We start from the raw sequence: 16,827 nt of genomic DNA on the forward strand, positions 1-16,827 counted from the left end.
TGGAAGAAGATTTGAGGGAGCCTTCTGGAATAGTGAAATGTGTTTTATGTGCTCGGGATGATGGTTACTACACAGATAAATATGTATGTAAGCATTTATCCAGCTGAACTACATTTAAGGTCTGTAGACTTACTGTGCTTGTAAATTATATCTCAGTAAACACAAAGGAATTTTTAAAATAATAAAAAAGCATGTCTCTTAAATTTTCATTCCTCTTCTATTCTTCTTAAAGTCAATATAAAGTACTGATGGGCATGGATGGGTTGTTGGTGAAAACAAAACCTAAAATATCTCTTCAGGTCAACCATTAAATAACAAAATTAAATTAATTTGAACTAACTAATGTTGAAAGTAAAAGTTCAGTGGTAGAGCCTTAACACCTAAAATTTAGGGGATGAATAGTCTAAATAAAGAGTCCATTAGATTCGCATCTGCTAAGTGTCCATTATCCAGGATTGTTACAGGAAAATTATATCTCCTAAAAAATGCTCAACTGTTTTTTCCCTGAGGACTCTTTCAGAGATAGATACATAGAGCAATTCTTTAAATATTTTATGAAGAATGACTTTAAAACATTGGAGTCTCCTACCCTAAAAAAAGTATCTAAAGGAATAAAATATAATTTATGCCTTGAAACAGTAGCATTAAATGACATCTTCATGGACTTAGAGGAACTAATCCTGGTTTTAAAAGTATCCAATTACTTCCAGAGTGGTCTTCCTGTACTTGTAGATTCTGGTTCTTCTTCATTCATTTCTTCATGCTTCCCTTTGCCCTTGAATATCTTTCTCATTATTGACTATACTGTTGTGCTAGAAGCATGGCCCTTTTAAATAACCCAAATGCCAGGAGTCAAAAGTCTTTTGACTCTGAGCAAATATAAACTTTGTTTTGCAATGAAATACCTTTTAACCTGTCTGAACCCTCAGTTTTTATAATCCTAGAAACTGTTGAGGTAAAATGGCCATTGTTATAAGATTTTGGCTACACTTGAAAAACAAATATCCGTATTAATAATCTCCTAATAAAATGCATGTTTGCTCTACGGGATATTCTCCTGGTCACTCATCCACAGTTGTGAATAATTTTTGCTGCAAAGTTGTACCACAGACTATCTAAATATTTTACTCTACTAGATTTTTCACTCACTTTTTGACTTCGTATCTAAAATGCCATAAATTACCTTCACTCCAAAGATTGGAACAATTTTTCTCTAAAATTACTAAGGGTGAAAAAGATGCAGCTAAGATAGTACCTACTAGAAAGCATGAAGGACAGATATGCATACCGATAACAAAGTTGGCCTTCGAAGATGACTGTCCATACTGTTGCTCAATGTACTTCGGTTTATATGTCACCATGCCAAACAAAGAGTTGAACTGAATGGTGCTTGCACACAAATATAAGAAGTACACTGGATTTCCAAAAAGATTCTTCAGTGATGGAAGAAAATCTATAAGACAAAAATAGCATGCAGTATTGAAAGACAGTGTCACACTTGGAAGAAGAGACAAGCTTGGCAGCAGGGTTTAGATGCCTGAGTCCCATTGTCATAGGTATTAGGAGCATCTATAGTGTGGTACACACACACACTACAGATATTAAGCCATTGGCACATCAAGGCTGAGATCTGGCTAGGTTCAGATCCAGACACACGCAGTCGTTTCTACATGTGTAAAATCTAGATGACAGAGGTATAAGTTAGACAAGAACAGATTCTTCTAACTGATGTGGGTAAATGACTAGAGGGATGAGAATATTCCCGCACTACTGAGATGGGAGTCATAGGCAGGACTTCAAGAACTTGTTTTATGGTCTCTCTTCTTCAAACTTGGGTCATGGTCACAGGGAAAGGAATATGAAAGTTATTTCCATTCAATGTATAAACTTTAGTATAAGAAATGAGCTTTGGAATTCTTGCTTCTTCCTATAATGCATCCAAACAGAAATGGGAAGATTTTCTATAAATGTAAATATTGCTTGCTAGGGAGGCAGGGAGAGGGACCAAGCTTTCTTGTGGCCACCCATCTTCACATGGTGGGAATTCACTAGAACACATCTGGCCGTTTACCCCACAGCACACTCACTCCTTTGGTCATTGGCGGGAGATGTGCACAGGCACACATTTCTCAAATAAACAGGTCTCATTTGCTAAAAGGCCACCAGCCCTGAAGATTCAGTCTTTTTTTCTGTCCACCCAGACTGATGGAAGCAGCAGTCTAAACTGAGGGGATGAGAGTGTGGGGATGTCAGCAAGGAAAGTTATCAAGTCTTTGGGTCATGCTCTTTAATCAGTTTTCCAGTAATAAAGCTGACTTTCTGATCTCTACTTCTGCTTCCTGTATAGTTTCTCAATTTTTTCTGAATATGTGAGGGGAGAAGAGGGATATTATTTATAGGTCCCCTATAAAGTCTCAACAGGAAAACTGAAAGTGCTTCAAAATCAAGGAGAATCTGGCTCACCTCTTGCCATTTCCATTATTTTTGCTTTTTCTCCATGGGGTATTTGGTAGTCTGGGTGATCATCCATAATAAACTCGGATTTCTCAGAGGAGGAATTAGAATCCTTTCTACTTTGGGGCCTCGGTAGACTCTTTGGTAAACACCAGAAAGGCACAGCTGCAAGAAGGCTGATGAGTCCTGCTATTAGATAACCAAGCCACCAGGCACCAACCCACTGGGGGTCCTTTGGGGTAATGGTTATGTGATCTGAAAAAGAGAGAGGATGGCCAAATAGCATATACAGCAAAGCTAATGTGTTGAAATAAGCCTCTGTTTTAAAAAAAATCCTAGCATTAACTCTATCACCTCATAAAAATACCCAATAATTTATACATGATAACTTTTTAAAAATCTCAACATTGTTATTATCCTGCTTTTTTTGAAGAAAGAAGGAGCATGATGCTTTCTTCTTTTGTTCCTTAGCTTGAAGTATAGAGTCTAAATACTGGGAGGGTTCTCACTCCACTCTGGGGTTCTGCAGAGGAACCTCTGAACCCGTGGCAGGAGGAAAGCATCATGTGAGGAGAATTATGAGGGCTCGAAACCTTCTGCCAGCTATCCCAAATCAGTGCCACTTTCATCTGATTGTCATATTGAACATCTGTTTAAGATTTTACTCAAAGAAAGAGTTATGCTTTACACCCTCTGGCCCAAATCTAGTCTGAATCACTCAGAATGTTATTTATTAAATGATAGTTAATAATACTTCAGAGCTATTCTGGGTCTGAAGCAAGATTTGTATAAGTAAATAAAATGTCAATATCTTATTCATCATAAAAACTTTATTTTTGACACCATTTCTTATTTAACTAAAAGGTAAATATTGACAAAGTTTTTTGAACCAAATCAAGTGGGGTTTTTTTCTATATAAGAAACTATAAAACACATTACAATACTCTACTGCCACCACATTCTGTGAGAGCAACAAAATAAAGACATGTCCTTTGATAACTAGGCTCAATTGTCACTACGTTATACTCGGTAAAATGTTTATACTAGTTTATCACTGCATCTTCATTGCTTCCCCTTAACAATTTTCTTCTGTACCACTCATCACACCTACTAGATTTTTTTATCTAAATCAGTCTCCATGACTGGATTTTAAATTCCAAGAAGTCAAGGAACTCAACTATTCTGTTCACTGTGGTAAACCAATACCTGCGATAGAGTAGTTGTAAAATAAAATTTGGAAGTTAATGAATGATTAAATAAAATTTTTGGAATGTGTCTTGCAGTTTACTTCACTAAAAAAGAACAATTAGTACAGGAGTTTTGCATTCTATTTTAACACAAAATGATTTCGAAATGAAATTCCAGAATTTTAAAAAATGAAACTTGTTTTCTTGTTTCTAAATGCTTTCTTTGAATTCTTTTTTAAAAAAACAGAAAAATGCTATCTACTTCTAGGGGGCACATCTCACAAGGAAAGAAACAAATTAATAGCTATGGAAAGATGAGGTCCACCATTTATTCCCTACAGAAGTATTCTCTCAGAAGGAAAGCTAGTCTCACTATAATATGCCTCCACCTAAAAAAGATTTGTACAGTAAAAAGGGAATCTTGGTTGCCAGAAGACTTTCAATCCTTGATCTTTCTAGCAAGTCTGCAAATACATTATCAATTGATGTGACTGTAATAATGTTGATACACCTGAAACCAACAAGTAGCCACAGTTTTTCGTCTTAACTCTGCTGAAATGTGTTTGAACTGGCAAACCAGAAGTGAAAAAGATACATCTGAATAACAAACCATGGGTCATCCAGTTCTAATCACTGCCTATTTTTCACATTTCATTTACTAATGTGCGCGATGATTATATCAATAATTAGTTTTCCGTGGATTATTTTCATTTTATGAATGATTACCGTCCTGTCATTTTATAATAAGGCAATTTGATATTTTCTACATCACCTTCATTAAAAAAATTATAGTAACTAAAATAAATGAATAAATAAAAATAAATTCCCTTACCTAGGTTTACAAAGCCAATGTCAACATACAGTTTGGCACATAATGAGCCTAACAGGAAGCCAAAGATTGGTCCTATAACTGCAACCGTCTGCACACACCCTGCACCAAAAAAAAAAAAAAGGATACCATTTCTTTGCTTTGTAAATTAATAAATTTTCAAACAAGAAATGTGAGTGAGTTCCAATAGTAGCTGAAAATAGTTCATCAACTCTTTACTTAAGTGTGCTTATTTTGTCAATTTTTCAACCTTGTTGAATCAGGAAATAAGTCCTTCTCAGCTCTGGAACTTTTAAGGTATTAACTACTTCTTAGTGAAAAAATAACACCAAGACTCGGAAGAAGTTAATTCCCCCAAATGGAGCAAACTTCACTCCTGAGGATTAGATTCCCCCCACTGATAAAAATCAGAATTATACTATTTTGACAGTCTTTCAAAACTTTTTATGGTCGGTTAAGCATAAAACTCATTTTGACATTAAAATTGATTTCTTCCACCTTAGTGAAAAAGTGCATGCGTTCAGTTTCTGTGGGACCATTTGGAGAGAAGTAACTATGCAGATCCCCGGATGCAGCCAGCAAAGGAGCTAGACTTGAGAGAGGGGCGAGGTGCTCTCTGGAATGCTCCTGACCAGCCGGGGCAGCTCTAACGTCTAACAGGTAAGTGAGCGGATTGCATAAATGACACTGCCTCTAGTAACCAGAGAGACAGCCCTTCTCTGCAAAATATCTCCCATCTGCCTTTCATTCCATCACAGAGATTAATACACACCATATCCCTGGGATATTAATTTAAATTAACTGGAGGAGTAAACAGCAGATACCAGATCCTTTTCAGAATAGAAGAGAGGGAGAAGGGAGTACTCAGGCTCTGAGGTCCTGGACAGAAAGGAGACGCCTAGACATCTGCATGCATCTCCCCAGAGTAATTGCCTAGCACATGTGATGGAGCTTCTGTTCCAATTCTGGTTCCTGATTTATGCTGCAGTTTTCCATTAGAGCAGGTGCCCTGTTTCTAATTTCAATTAATTAATTTTTTATGCTTGGCTGTAATCAGAGCCGCCTAGAGCTCTGCGTGCACAGCCAGGGTAGAACTACACAGTGGACCTAGCCTAAGCCTCCCTCCATGAATTTAAATCTTGTCCTTCTGTCCCTGAAGCCTAGGCCTTCGAAAGTTCAGAACCCCAACAAATCAAGACTGATGTGTGAAACAGAGAAGAAACTTAGTTTCCAGGACATAAGAGGCGTGCAAAAAATGCTGCTTAAAGGTACCTGGCCTTGGAGTTCGCCTTTGATATATTTTGGTCTTTGTGATTTTAGCTGCTGGTCTAGCCACTGAGACCTGTTCCAGGCATAGGATAGCTCAGGCCTTGCTCTCGTCCTTATATTTTTCTTTATCCATTTGTACCTGCTATTGAGATCCCAGATTCCTTGTTGCCTATCCCTCACGGGAAAAAGATGCTTTAAATAATCAGGGCTTATAAAATGGAAAGCAGTTTCTTGGGCTCTGGAAACAAATTAAATATATATATATATATATATATAAATATATATAACACTTAAATGCTTCAGCAGTACAGTAGCCTGATAAAAAGAATCTATGAAATCTGAGGTCCATGAAGATACTTGCACAAGGTCATACATCATTGCAGCTGACCTCGCAGTTAATTTCTTTTAATCACAGTTAGTTCTTTCCCTAATGTGATAGGTCCTTCTAACGAAGTTTCTTCATTATCCAAACCCTCAGTGTGGACTTCAGACATGTGTGAACTGAATAATGGAGCTGGATGTGAAGTATAAAACCGTCCACACCCTATTTAGTTTAGAATGGAGTTGAGAAAACCGGGTACCCTGCTTCCCAAGAAGATGAACGAGGTGGGCATTACCAATATAGAAAGCCGCATTGTCTTCACTGGCAAAATCATCAAGGTAGGCAATGCCTAGAGGCTGAATGGGAGTTTCTCCAATTCCACGAAGAAGGTTCCCCAGGAAAACATAAACCCACATGGAGGAGCTGGCATCAATTTCGCATTCTTGAAATGAAAGCAAACAAGAGGATTGAAATCGGATCACTAACAAAGTTAAATATTTATTCTGCTTTTCTACAAGTTGTCCTAAAATTGGATTAGAATGCAGAAGTGAAATTTGCAATAGACATAACTTGATAGAAGTTTGAGCAAGATTGGAAAATATTTTATAACTTCAATATTTGAGGCAGTGTAAATTCCCCAGAGACTTTGACCGAGGAACTCCATTGCTTCTCCTTCTTGTCCCCTTACTTCTTATTTCCTCTCTTCTTTTTATTTCATCCTTACACTGAGTTCTTTGCATTCCTACACTCCAATAACATTCAATATCCTGTCTGGGACAAAATACAAAATTTTGAACCAAGGCTTTTCTCGCCTTAATCTTTAAATTTTCTATTTTTCACCGAAAATCATTTATAATTTTGTTGCTGACCAAGTTTTATCTGAAATTCAAAATTTTATATGGATGACACTTTAATTTGGGGCATTGCCTACAATTACAATTGTTTGATAGTGAATAACCAGATTTAGGGCTCTTGTTTAGGAAACAAATTATTTAAAAATGTAAAACCCTATATGCTTTAGTAGTATAACTATTCCAACAAAAACAACCTTTTAACGGTATTTCTGGAGTGAAATTTAAAGCTAACAATTTTAAAATGCTTTCATAAAAGTCATGTCTTAATATGATCACGTGTAGTGGGATAATTACTCCCATATTATAAATGAAATATACTTTGAGGAGTTTAGTCACTTGAATAAAAGTGATAATATTAGCAATTTCCAAGAATCACCACTTCTGAATACTCCCTTTCTGCCAGGCACTAAGCTAAGTGGATTGAAGGCATTTTAAAATTGAATTCTCCTAATAATCCTATGAATTAGGAGTTATTTTCACCTATAGTAACCCTTAAAGTAATTTTTGAAGGTAAAGTATAGGTTATAAAGAACTAAGGTGGATGCTTTCGTATGAATTAATCCGATTGTGTAACCGAAAAGACTACTGTGCAATCATGTTGCTTCTAGTCCTGACTCTGCCTCTTCTGGAAATGTAGCCAAGTAACCATGGATTTTTCTCTTATCTTCTCTGGATTTCTAGTCCACTCCCCAAAATACAGTGTGAATTCCTTTTCCAAAAAATTGATTCTACTGTCAGTTCTAGCCCTAACATTTATGTGATTCTAAGAAGCTTGTTGGTAGAGGAATCTTGTAGATTAATTGTAGACACCTTAGATCTGTGCTTTCCAATACAGTGGCCACAAGCCACATGTGGCTATGGACATTTAAATTAATTAAAATTACATAAAATTAAAAATTCAGTTTCTCAGTCACACTAGCTATATTTCAAGTACTCAAAAGTCACGTGTGGCTAATGGCTACTGTATTGGACAGCATAGATATAGAACATTTCCATCATCTTAAAGAATGTTGGACAGCTCTGCTCTAGAGTGTTATGGTGGAAAAGGGGGATGTGTGTGGAGCATCGTTTTTTTTTTCTAAGGCAGATTCACCCTGAGCTAACATCTGTTGCCAATCTTCCTCCATTTTATTTTGTATGTGGGTCACCGCCACTGCATGGCTGACGAGTGGTGTAGGTCCACGCCTGGGATCGGAACCCGTGAACCTGGTCTGCCCAAGCGGAGCACGTCAAACTTAACCAATACACCACAGGGCTGGCCCCATGTATGGAGCGTTTTTGAGAAGAGTCCTATATTTACCCCACTATTACCTTTAGGATGAGCCTGTGTCCACTATGCCTAATGTCGACATATGTCTATAACTTGAAGGGAGTGGGACCTCATTTAAAAGAAAGAAAAGGATTGAGTTGTGAGTCTTATACTCTGTACCTGCCTAATAACTTGTCTCTTTACATTAAAAACATTTTCATTCCTTGTCTTTAAACCCAATGTGTCTCTTTTTAATATTAAAAGTTTAAATATTTCCTAATTAGTTTTATTGTCATTTCTATCATGTCTTTTCCCAGATAGTCAAAAATAAAAACAAGATAAAATATCTTCAATGACTATGCATTGTGTACAGATCAAAGTTCAAACTCTTTAGCTCAGCTGCTTGCCTCTTTATATGGACCTGAATTAAATTTATTATCTGTTATATCCTTACATAAATAAGCCCTCTGTTCTCATACACTGATTTATACATGTTCTCCTGAATGTATCCATTAGCTTCTTTCATTCTCCTCTTCTTCTAGAATGCTTTCTTTCTTCTGTTCATGCAGCAGGACAGAGTAAACTTTTGACATGTTTATGTCCTCTGCCTTTCTTCCTTCATATTTCTATATTTCTTTTAATCCTCTGGCCCCTCCGTTCATTCAAATAGCCAGACCTCTAGTGTTCATTGCCCAGGAAAAAGACATCTCAAAAGAAAGCATTAATGAGGACTAGGGAGTGAGATTGGGGTAGCGGGGAGGAAGTGTTGAGCATGTTGGTGCTGAACAGCTGTGGAGAGAGATTTGAGCTCCTGCCTGTGCAGCATCCCAGAGACATAGCAAACACCTGTGGGTAGCTTTGTGGCTTCCATGAGTGGGGATAATCCATGCCCCTGTGGCCATGTAGAGTCCAGGGAGGTAGCAAGACCCCAAAGATGAGATGGCTGCACAGTATAGCTAAGGATCCCTTCCTACGGATCCTCAAAGGGTTTCCAATGTCCAAAGTAATACAGAAGAGATGATTCCCATGTTCTTCAGGGTGGCTCACACATAGCATTGCTGTGCAACATGCATCAGCCATGTGGAACTCTAAACATTCTAACAAAATTCCCTGCATCCTCTCTTGTGTGGAAAGTAGAATTATTTCCGTGTTTCCAAGATTGTCACTTCTACATCGGAGAGAGCTGCTGTACTAAAAAGGACACAAACGTGGACATATGAAGATCTCAAAGTGACAGGTATGACCAAACACTGTGGTCAGATGGATTTTAGATATCTAAGCTGATAGCGGACTAAGAACACCAAGAGCCCTCCTCCCGCGACTTCCCCCTTTACTCCTATGTAAGCACCCTAGAATGCAAGCAACCCCTGGGAGAAAGGGTGGAGGTTAGGGGCAAATTGACTGAGACTAAGTTTTTGTCATTCTGATGAAAAGTGGTTGAACACAGAAATTAAGTTGAGTTCTAGGGAAAAATATACTTCTTTCATATCTGCACAATGGACTGAGATTTGTACGTGCTAAACTAGCTTTACCCTGATTTCATAGCCCATCTTATTTGGAACCCCTGGAAGATTTCTCAGTCACCAGAAATTAATGTCCCTTCTTTCCATAAAATTTGATTGTCTGCATATTTTCTTAGGATCCCATCATATACTGCCTTATATTCTAAGAATTTGTATGGCACTCCAACATCTCAATTTAAGTATTAAAGATTTTGACAGCAAAAACATATGACATTTTAGTCCATACTAAAGAACATAAAAACTTTTTTTTAAAAAAATTCTTGCTTATTCAACTAAAGTAAAAAAAAAAATCATCTTACCATCATTTATTTTGGATTGTGATTTTTCCATAACTGAGATTGGTAATTGACTGTTTGACTCCAGGAGACATGGAGAGGTGCTGAGAGTGGAATTGGAGAAAGGAGAATACCTTTCATATCTGTACCTGTATAAAAAGAATGTTTTCTTTACTACAAACTCATTTAAAATCATGGTAAAAATATTATATGTATACTACAGGACTCACTAGGTACCTGTTTGAGTGTGCAGCTCTCCCTGAATCTGAATCACTAAACAAAACCAGGACTTAACAGCAGAGGTTTCTGAAGAGATAGCCAGAAGGTCTGGTTCATAGATACTACACCATATCTCAACCAGTCAACAAACCAGTGTAGTGAAAAAAAATAGAAGTAAGAATTATTCACAGAGGCTCATTTTAATATAAAATAATGACTGTAAATCACCTACTTCCTTGGTGAAAAAATATCCAGCACTTGATAAAGTCATGATTATCTCTGAGTCAGAGGAAAAGCAATAATTTAACAACTATGGCCATTGGCACACTGTACGTAGAGTTGTAAATTTAGTAGAACAACTGGAATGCTGATTCCAGAGAACTGATAATGATACATGGGCATTTTGAACCATCCATCCAGATGTTATCCTTTTTCTCTACAGTTTACTAATCTAGCTCTAAGTTATTTCTAATTCTACCCTTTCCTCTATTTATAAGGTTCCAATGGCAGCTGGATTGAAGAGCCAATCCTGAATGGCAGGACTGTGATAATTCTATCTACAACTCCTCAGCGCCGTGCTCCCTCTCAAATTCTCCTTCATGAGCCGATTTCTCTGCTCCACTTGCACCCTTCGGGGAAGAGGTGCCTGGTAAAAGGACGGCACAGCATCATCTTGATTCTCATTTTTTTCAGGCACCACGTGACTAAAGGCTAGTGATCATCCTAAAATATTTGAAATATTAATAGTAAAAACCTATTCAGCATGGTAAGGAAAATATGTATTGAGTTATTAAAATATTCAGGTTAATAAATGGGTTACCTTATCTCAGTTTTGCATAATCTACACCTCAATGGGTCCATGAACCCCATTCAAAATGTAAGAACATTTTTGTATGTACGTGAATATTTAAGGGAAGAGGTTCACAGTTTTTGTCACTTTTATCACATGGTCCCCTGACCAAAATATGTTAAGAACCACTTAATGAGGATAATTGTTTTTCAATTCTTAGCTACACAGGAGAACCTTTAGCATTGAAATCATGGTAAATATAATTTCCTTCCTTTAATAATTCCAGAGATAGCAGGGACTGTTACAATGCCTCAAGGCTCTTGAAATGAGTGTCAATAGTGATTATGTAGTATTTTGAAAATTTTTAATTATTTGAGCATTCTCAATTCAGTCTATCAAAAGGCAATTCTTGCAAGCACAACAATTATTTAGATTTTGAATGAATGGAATTTTTTGCAAGTGCCACCTTTGTCACTAATTACTATATATGACATTCTAGAAAAATCAATTATTCTCTTCAAATTTCAATTTTATTAGTTGTAAAATGGGGGCTATGACATGATCTGTGGCTATTTAGGCTCTGTTGGATAAGGAGACAAAGAAGTGATTGAATAGGCGACCAGTGGTATAGATGCTTTTAAATCAGGGATTTTAGTTCTGACCTGGATTCAAACCCTGACTGACACAGTCTTGATTCTGATGCATGAAATTCTACAGTAGCCTCCTAAATATTCTCCCTTCTTTCAAGTTTGCCCCACCACAGTTATTTTTCCAGGCAGTAGTCAGCATGAACCTTTAAAAACATAAGTCAGATCATGCCATTCTGCTCAAAACTCTCCACTGGCTTCCCATCTCACCCCAAGGAGAAGCTAAAGTCCTTGTGATTGTTTGCAACTTACTGCTCAAGGTGTGGTCTGCAGACCAGCAGCATCAGCTGAAGCTCAAACCCCACTCCAGAGCCACTGAAGCAGGATCTACATTTTACCAAGATCCTCAGATGGTTCAAATGTCCGTCAAAGTTTGAGAAATAACGTCGACAACTTCTCCTATTCCCCGTTATGTTTCTCCTTGCTCATCCCACTTCAGCCACGCAGGCCCCCCTGCAGTTCACCCACACGCCAGATTCCCCCCTGCTGCAGGAATTCTGCATTCACTATACATTTAGTCTAGAATCTTCTCCCCCAGATGTCTGCATGGCTCTCCCCTTCATCTCTTTCAGACTTTCCCAAATGTCACCATCTCAGTGAGGCATCCCCTGACAACCCTGCTTTAAACTGCAACCCCTGGGCCAGCCCCGTGGCTTAGCAGTTAAGTGCACTCGCTCCGCTACTGGCGGCCTGGGTTAGGATCCCGGGCGCGAACCGACTCACCGCTTCTCCGGCCATGCTGAGGCCGCGTCCCACATACGGCAACTAGCAGGATGTGCAACTATGACATACAACTATTTACTGGGGCTTTGGGGAAAAGAGGAGGAGGATTGGCAATAGATGTTAGCTCAGAGCCGGTCTTCCTCAGCAAAAAGAGGAGGATTAGCATGGATGTTAGCTCAGGGCTGATCTTCCTCACAAAAAAATAAATTAATTAAAATAAAATAAATAATAAAATAAAATAAAATAAAACTGCAACCCCCCACACACATACTCCTTATGGGTCTGCACTGGGTTATTTTTCTCGATAGCACGTAACATTAGCTGGCATATTATATCTCTACTTATTTGTTTGTTTATTGTTTGTCTCCTCCTCATAAGATCCATGAGAGTAGAGATTTTGGTCATTACTCTATCCCCATTACTTAGAACACTGATCAATATGTATTTGTTGAATTCATGAGTCAGATGAGATAACACACATAAAGCTAAACACAGCCTATTGGGGATAGGCCCTTAATAACTGATATTCATGATTAATATTATATTTTGTTGGACATCAAGGGTATTTCTGTTAGGCAGACAGAATATGGTAGTCTTTTAGAGAACAAAAATTATAATTTGGACAAGTATCCAATTAGTGACTAATGCTATGAAAGGTTGAAAAAAAGTTACTGTAATAATCCTCAGTAGACAGCAAACTTCATGAGGGAAAGAATTGTGTGTGTGTGTATTTCTGTTATATATCATTTTGCTTTTTTCTCACTGAAATAGCCTTGTTACCTGGCACAGTACCAGGCAAACGGCAGACACCAAACAATGAATGAACAAATATATCTTTCAACATATAAAAGATAGTAGATAAGAATCTATCTTTGTCCCTTTGACGTCCTTTGTCAGCACTAGGCTGGCTGCTTATCCGACCTTCTCTTAGATAGACTTCTCCTCCTGATTTTCGCATACTAGTATTTTGTATTTGTCATCAGCTTGAAGTAACAAATTAATAATGTGAATACAACACCTTTAAGACAAACCATTGCTGGTCTCCAGTTAAAACAAGGGGCTTAATTATCTAAGGAGGACTAGTAACAATACACAACATTAATGACACAGCTACTAGTTATGTCAGGAAACTTGGTAAGCATTTTACCTATGTCATCTCATTTAAATTTGCAACTGTATTATAAGCTAGGTATTATCTTTAATATCCATAATACCTATTTTAATATGCATAAACCGAGGCCTAGAAAGGTTAAGTACCTTGCTCAAGGTCACATAGAAGAGCAAGCGCTCCACTGCAGAATGAATTAAGTCAAGGGTCAAGGATTTATCTATCCTCTACAACTACTTTCAAATTTTTAATTTTTTTTAGTAGTGGAACTCTTTTTTCTAAGAGCAAACTGTTGCATGGAGGCTCAATGACTAAAACTAACAGTGGCACAGCTGTAGATCAAGCAGGGGTTAGGTGGATTGGAGACCCATTTCCTCAGTCTTCTCCTTTGCTTCCTCCTTATCCATTGGCCCCATATAACACCTTGGTAGAACGTCAGTGATCCAAAGAAACTTCTGCCCTCTGGAAAGAAGGCCAGATGGGTGTCCATAGAACAGGCAGAAGTCCCAAAGCCACAGATCCCTCTCCAAATAAACAAAAATGAAGGGGCCAGGGAAATCATCCAAAGAGGTAGGAAAGATCCCACACAGAGGATTCTGCATATTTCCTTAACAGATTGGCCACAGAGGTCAAAATCTGACTATATTTATATAAGTGACCTTTGAATCTGAGAAAAAGTTTAGACCAGATCATTTCTAAGTCTCTCCAGCTCTAAAATGTCACAATACAATGATCTAGAGTGGGCAATAATCAAATTACTGCTTGATATATAATTTTCTAAAATATACTCTTGCTTCAAAACCTCTTGGTAGTCACTTCTCTCAGTCAGTAATAGGTAACCACAGAGAAGGGAGGCAACATGAATATGCATGAAGAAGTCAGAATATCCATTTTAGGATCCTGGTTCTATGATTACAAGACACCTATAGTTGAGAAAGTCACCAGACTCTCTAAGTCATGGTCTTTAGCTCTAAAATACAAAAGATAAACCATGTTCTCCTACTCCCACAGGTTGTTGTAGGGTAAAATGATATAATAAAGGTGAAAACTTTTGGAACTACTAAAGTTGTATGCAAGTACTAACAAAAGTACCAAAAATAGACTCACGGTTAAAGCATACAGACACCCCACTTCTACTGAGAAAGTTCTATGAGATAGTATTTGAACAATGAATAGTAATTTGAGTTGATAATATATCTCTAAGTCAATAATCTGCCACTCAAGTGCACCATGATCCAGCATATTGTCTATAGCACTCATTCATTACCCATTTGATATCCATTTGACATTTACCACACAATATATTAATTTCCTTTTGCTTATATATTTTGCCAGCACAGCTAAATAAAAACATTGACTAAAGACATATTAGTAAAAATTTCCTTTTAATGTTGTTGCCATCAATACACAGTAGTATATCAATAATTTTTTTTACAGATTATTAAATTATAAGTAAAATTGTAAGTGTTCTGAAATTTTGCACAAAGAAGATGTAATAAAAATAAGATTCAAATTATCGTGGTTTAAGCCATGGGTTATTTTTTTCATGTAAATAATTAATTGTAATTATGAAAAAGGAAAAATGCAGCTGTCAGTTAAAGCAAGAAAAAGATGATTGCGTGAGACTTACTGTTCCATGAAGAACTGAGGCATTGCAATGAGCAGTGTTCCAACTCCCATGATTAGACACCCTGCTCCAATTATTTTTGGCCTGTGAAGTTTGGCTCCAAAGTAGCTAACAAATGTTATAACTAAAAGATTCCCTTTGGGGAAAAGAGGAAATGTTCATAAGTTAAAGAACTTAGAAAAAGTTATCAGCATAACTAAATAAATATAACTAAATGAATGAATGTCTACAGCAGATCTGGTCATGTTTTGTTTTGATGAAACCATCTCCCCACCATGTTTCCCACCATTTGTCTGTCTTTCCTTTAACCTGATATGACTGTGGACATTGTCTTCATACTCATTACTTCAATCATCTTATGCCTGTGTCAAGAGATTTTGATTACCAACCTTCTACTTCCTTTTCACCCACCCTAATCATTTGTCCTTTTAAAATGTTTTATCAGTAAATCAAATTGTAGAAGCCTTCCTTTAGTTGTTTTCTTAAATTTTTTTTGATGATTTTGAAGTAAACTTTATCACTGTTTCTTCATTTATTAAAGTTTTCTATTAAAACTTCTACTAGTTTCCCATTTGCTCTTGAAACATACATTACATATTCTTGCTTTAGCTGATATTCCCTATAGAAAGTAAAGCAAACACAAGCGTACCTCAGTTTAAATGAAATCCAATTATGAAACTCTTATTTACACAAATGATTCTTTACAATTTGTTTGTATACTTTTTACAAAAAGATAAGACTCAAAAATAAAAATTACTCCACATAACTTCAGGAATACATTAATTATATAACTTCAGTGTATACTTATAATATAAATTTTATGAAATACAAAATCTCCATAAAAGATACCCATCTAACTCTTATTTAAAAAATAAAGAATGTGTTGTTTTTTTTCCGAAGGTGGGAATTACAACTTTCTAAAATGTCTCTAGAGAAGCACGTGATAAATTTAGTTGATGATGGTGATAACTGATTAAACATGCTTTGAGGAAGATGTTTTCATGTTTTGCTGTGCACAAAAATTACTGGAAAGGGATAGTGAGAGAAATAGATACATTAAAAATTCATAATCTTGGCAGCTCCCAATAGTTTCTGATTCCATGGGTCTGGGTACCAGCCAAGAAATCTGCATTTTTAATACTAGCTCACATGTATTGTTGGAGACGGTTCCCAGAACATGCTTTGATAAACACTGTTTAGGGTCTTAGATTTCAAGAGGCTTTAAAGTTTTAGCTATTTTCATTTGGAATATTTAGTTTTTAAGAACTGCAGCACTAGACAGAAGAAGAACTTATCAATTCCACAGCAATCAATTGTGATGGCTGATGGGTGGCCTTGCTTTGAAGTTCTCCTCACTGTTTCCAATTTTCTAGCAAGAGTGGGTTTCCTTACATCTGTAAGCAATCATGTAATTTACCACTGTCTATTCACAGTGCCAGCTTTAGTCAAGTGTAAAAAGAGTAGCAATTTTTATAGCCTTGAGGACAATAACAATAGTGAGAAAAGTAGCTTGCACAGTGGCTCCAGGCTTTATGGCTCTAGGAAGAATTAACCTCTTTTTGATTTTCGTATTGAAAAAAATTGTGTATGAGATTTCTCATTTGACATCTAAGTATTTAGATTTTGTATCACATTATATTGAAACTATGTCTATACTTTTGTTAGTGTGTCACAGTAGATAAACCAAAATAAAGTAGAAGCTGACTTTCAGTTTTTGGGTAAGGTATGTGTCCCCCTCCACCTCCTTTCCC

General features: G+C 36.9%; 1 protein-coding gene across 1 annotated transcript in view; it reads right to left on the reverse strand.

Moving 5' to 3' along the window:
* The window catches only part of SLCO1C1 (solute carrier organic anion transporter family member 1C1), a 53,289-nt gene that overhangs the window by 24,805 nt on the left and 11,657 nt on the right, over window positions 1-16,827 (reverse strand). The window contains exons 3-8 of the mRNA XM_058558679.1: window positions 15,080-15,212; window positions 9,987-10,111; window positions 6,357-6,503; window positions 4,474-4,572; window positions 2,464-2,709; window positions 1,289-1,453 (exon numbers count right to left, since the gene is read on the reverse strand). Coding sequence (XP_058414662.1) covers window positions 1,289-1,453; window positions 2,464-2,709; window positions 4,474-4,572; window positions 6,357-6,503; window positions 9,987-10,111; window positions 15,080-15,212 — 915 coding nt within the window. The remainder of the gene's footprint in view (window positions 1-1,288; window positions 1,454-2,463; window positions 2,710-4,473; window positions 4,573-6,356; window positions 6,504-9,986; window positions 10,112-15,079; window positions 15,213-16,827) is intronic.

Source organism: Diceros bicornis, chromosome 17 (assembly GCF_020826845.1).
Source record: "Diceros bicornis minor isolate mBicDic1 chromosome 17, mDicBic1.mat.cur, whole genome shotgun sequence".
Taxonomy (NCBI): domain Eukaryota; kingdom Metazoa; phylum Chordata; class Mammalia; order Perissodactyla; family Rhinocerotidae; genus Diceros; species Diceros bicornis.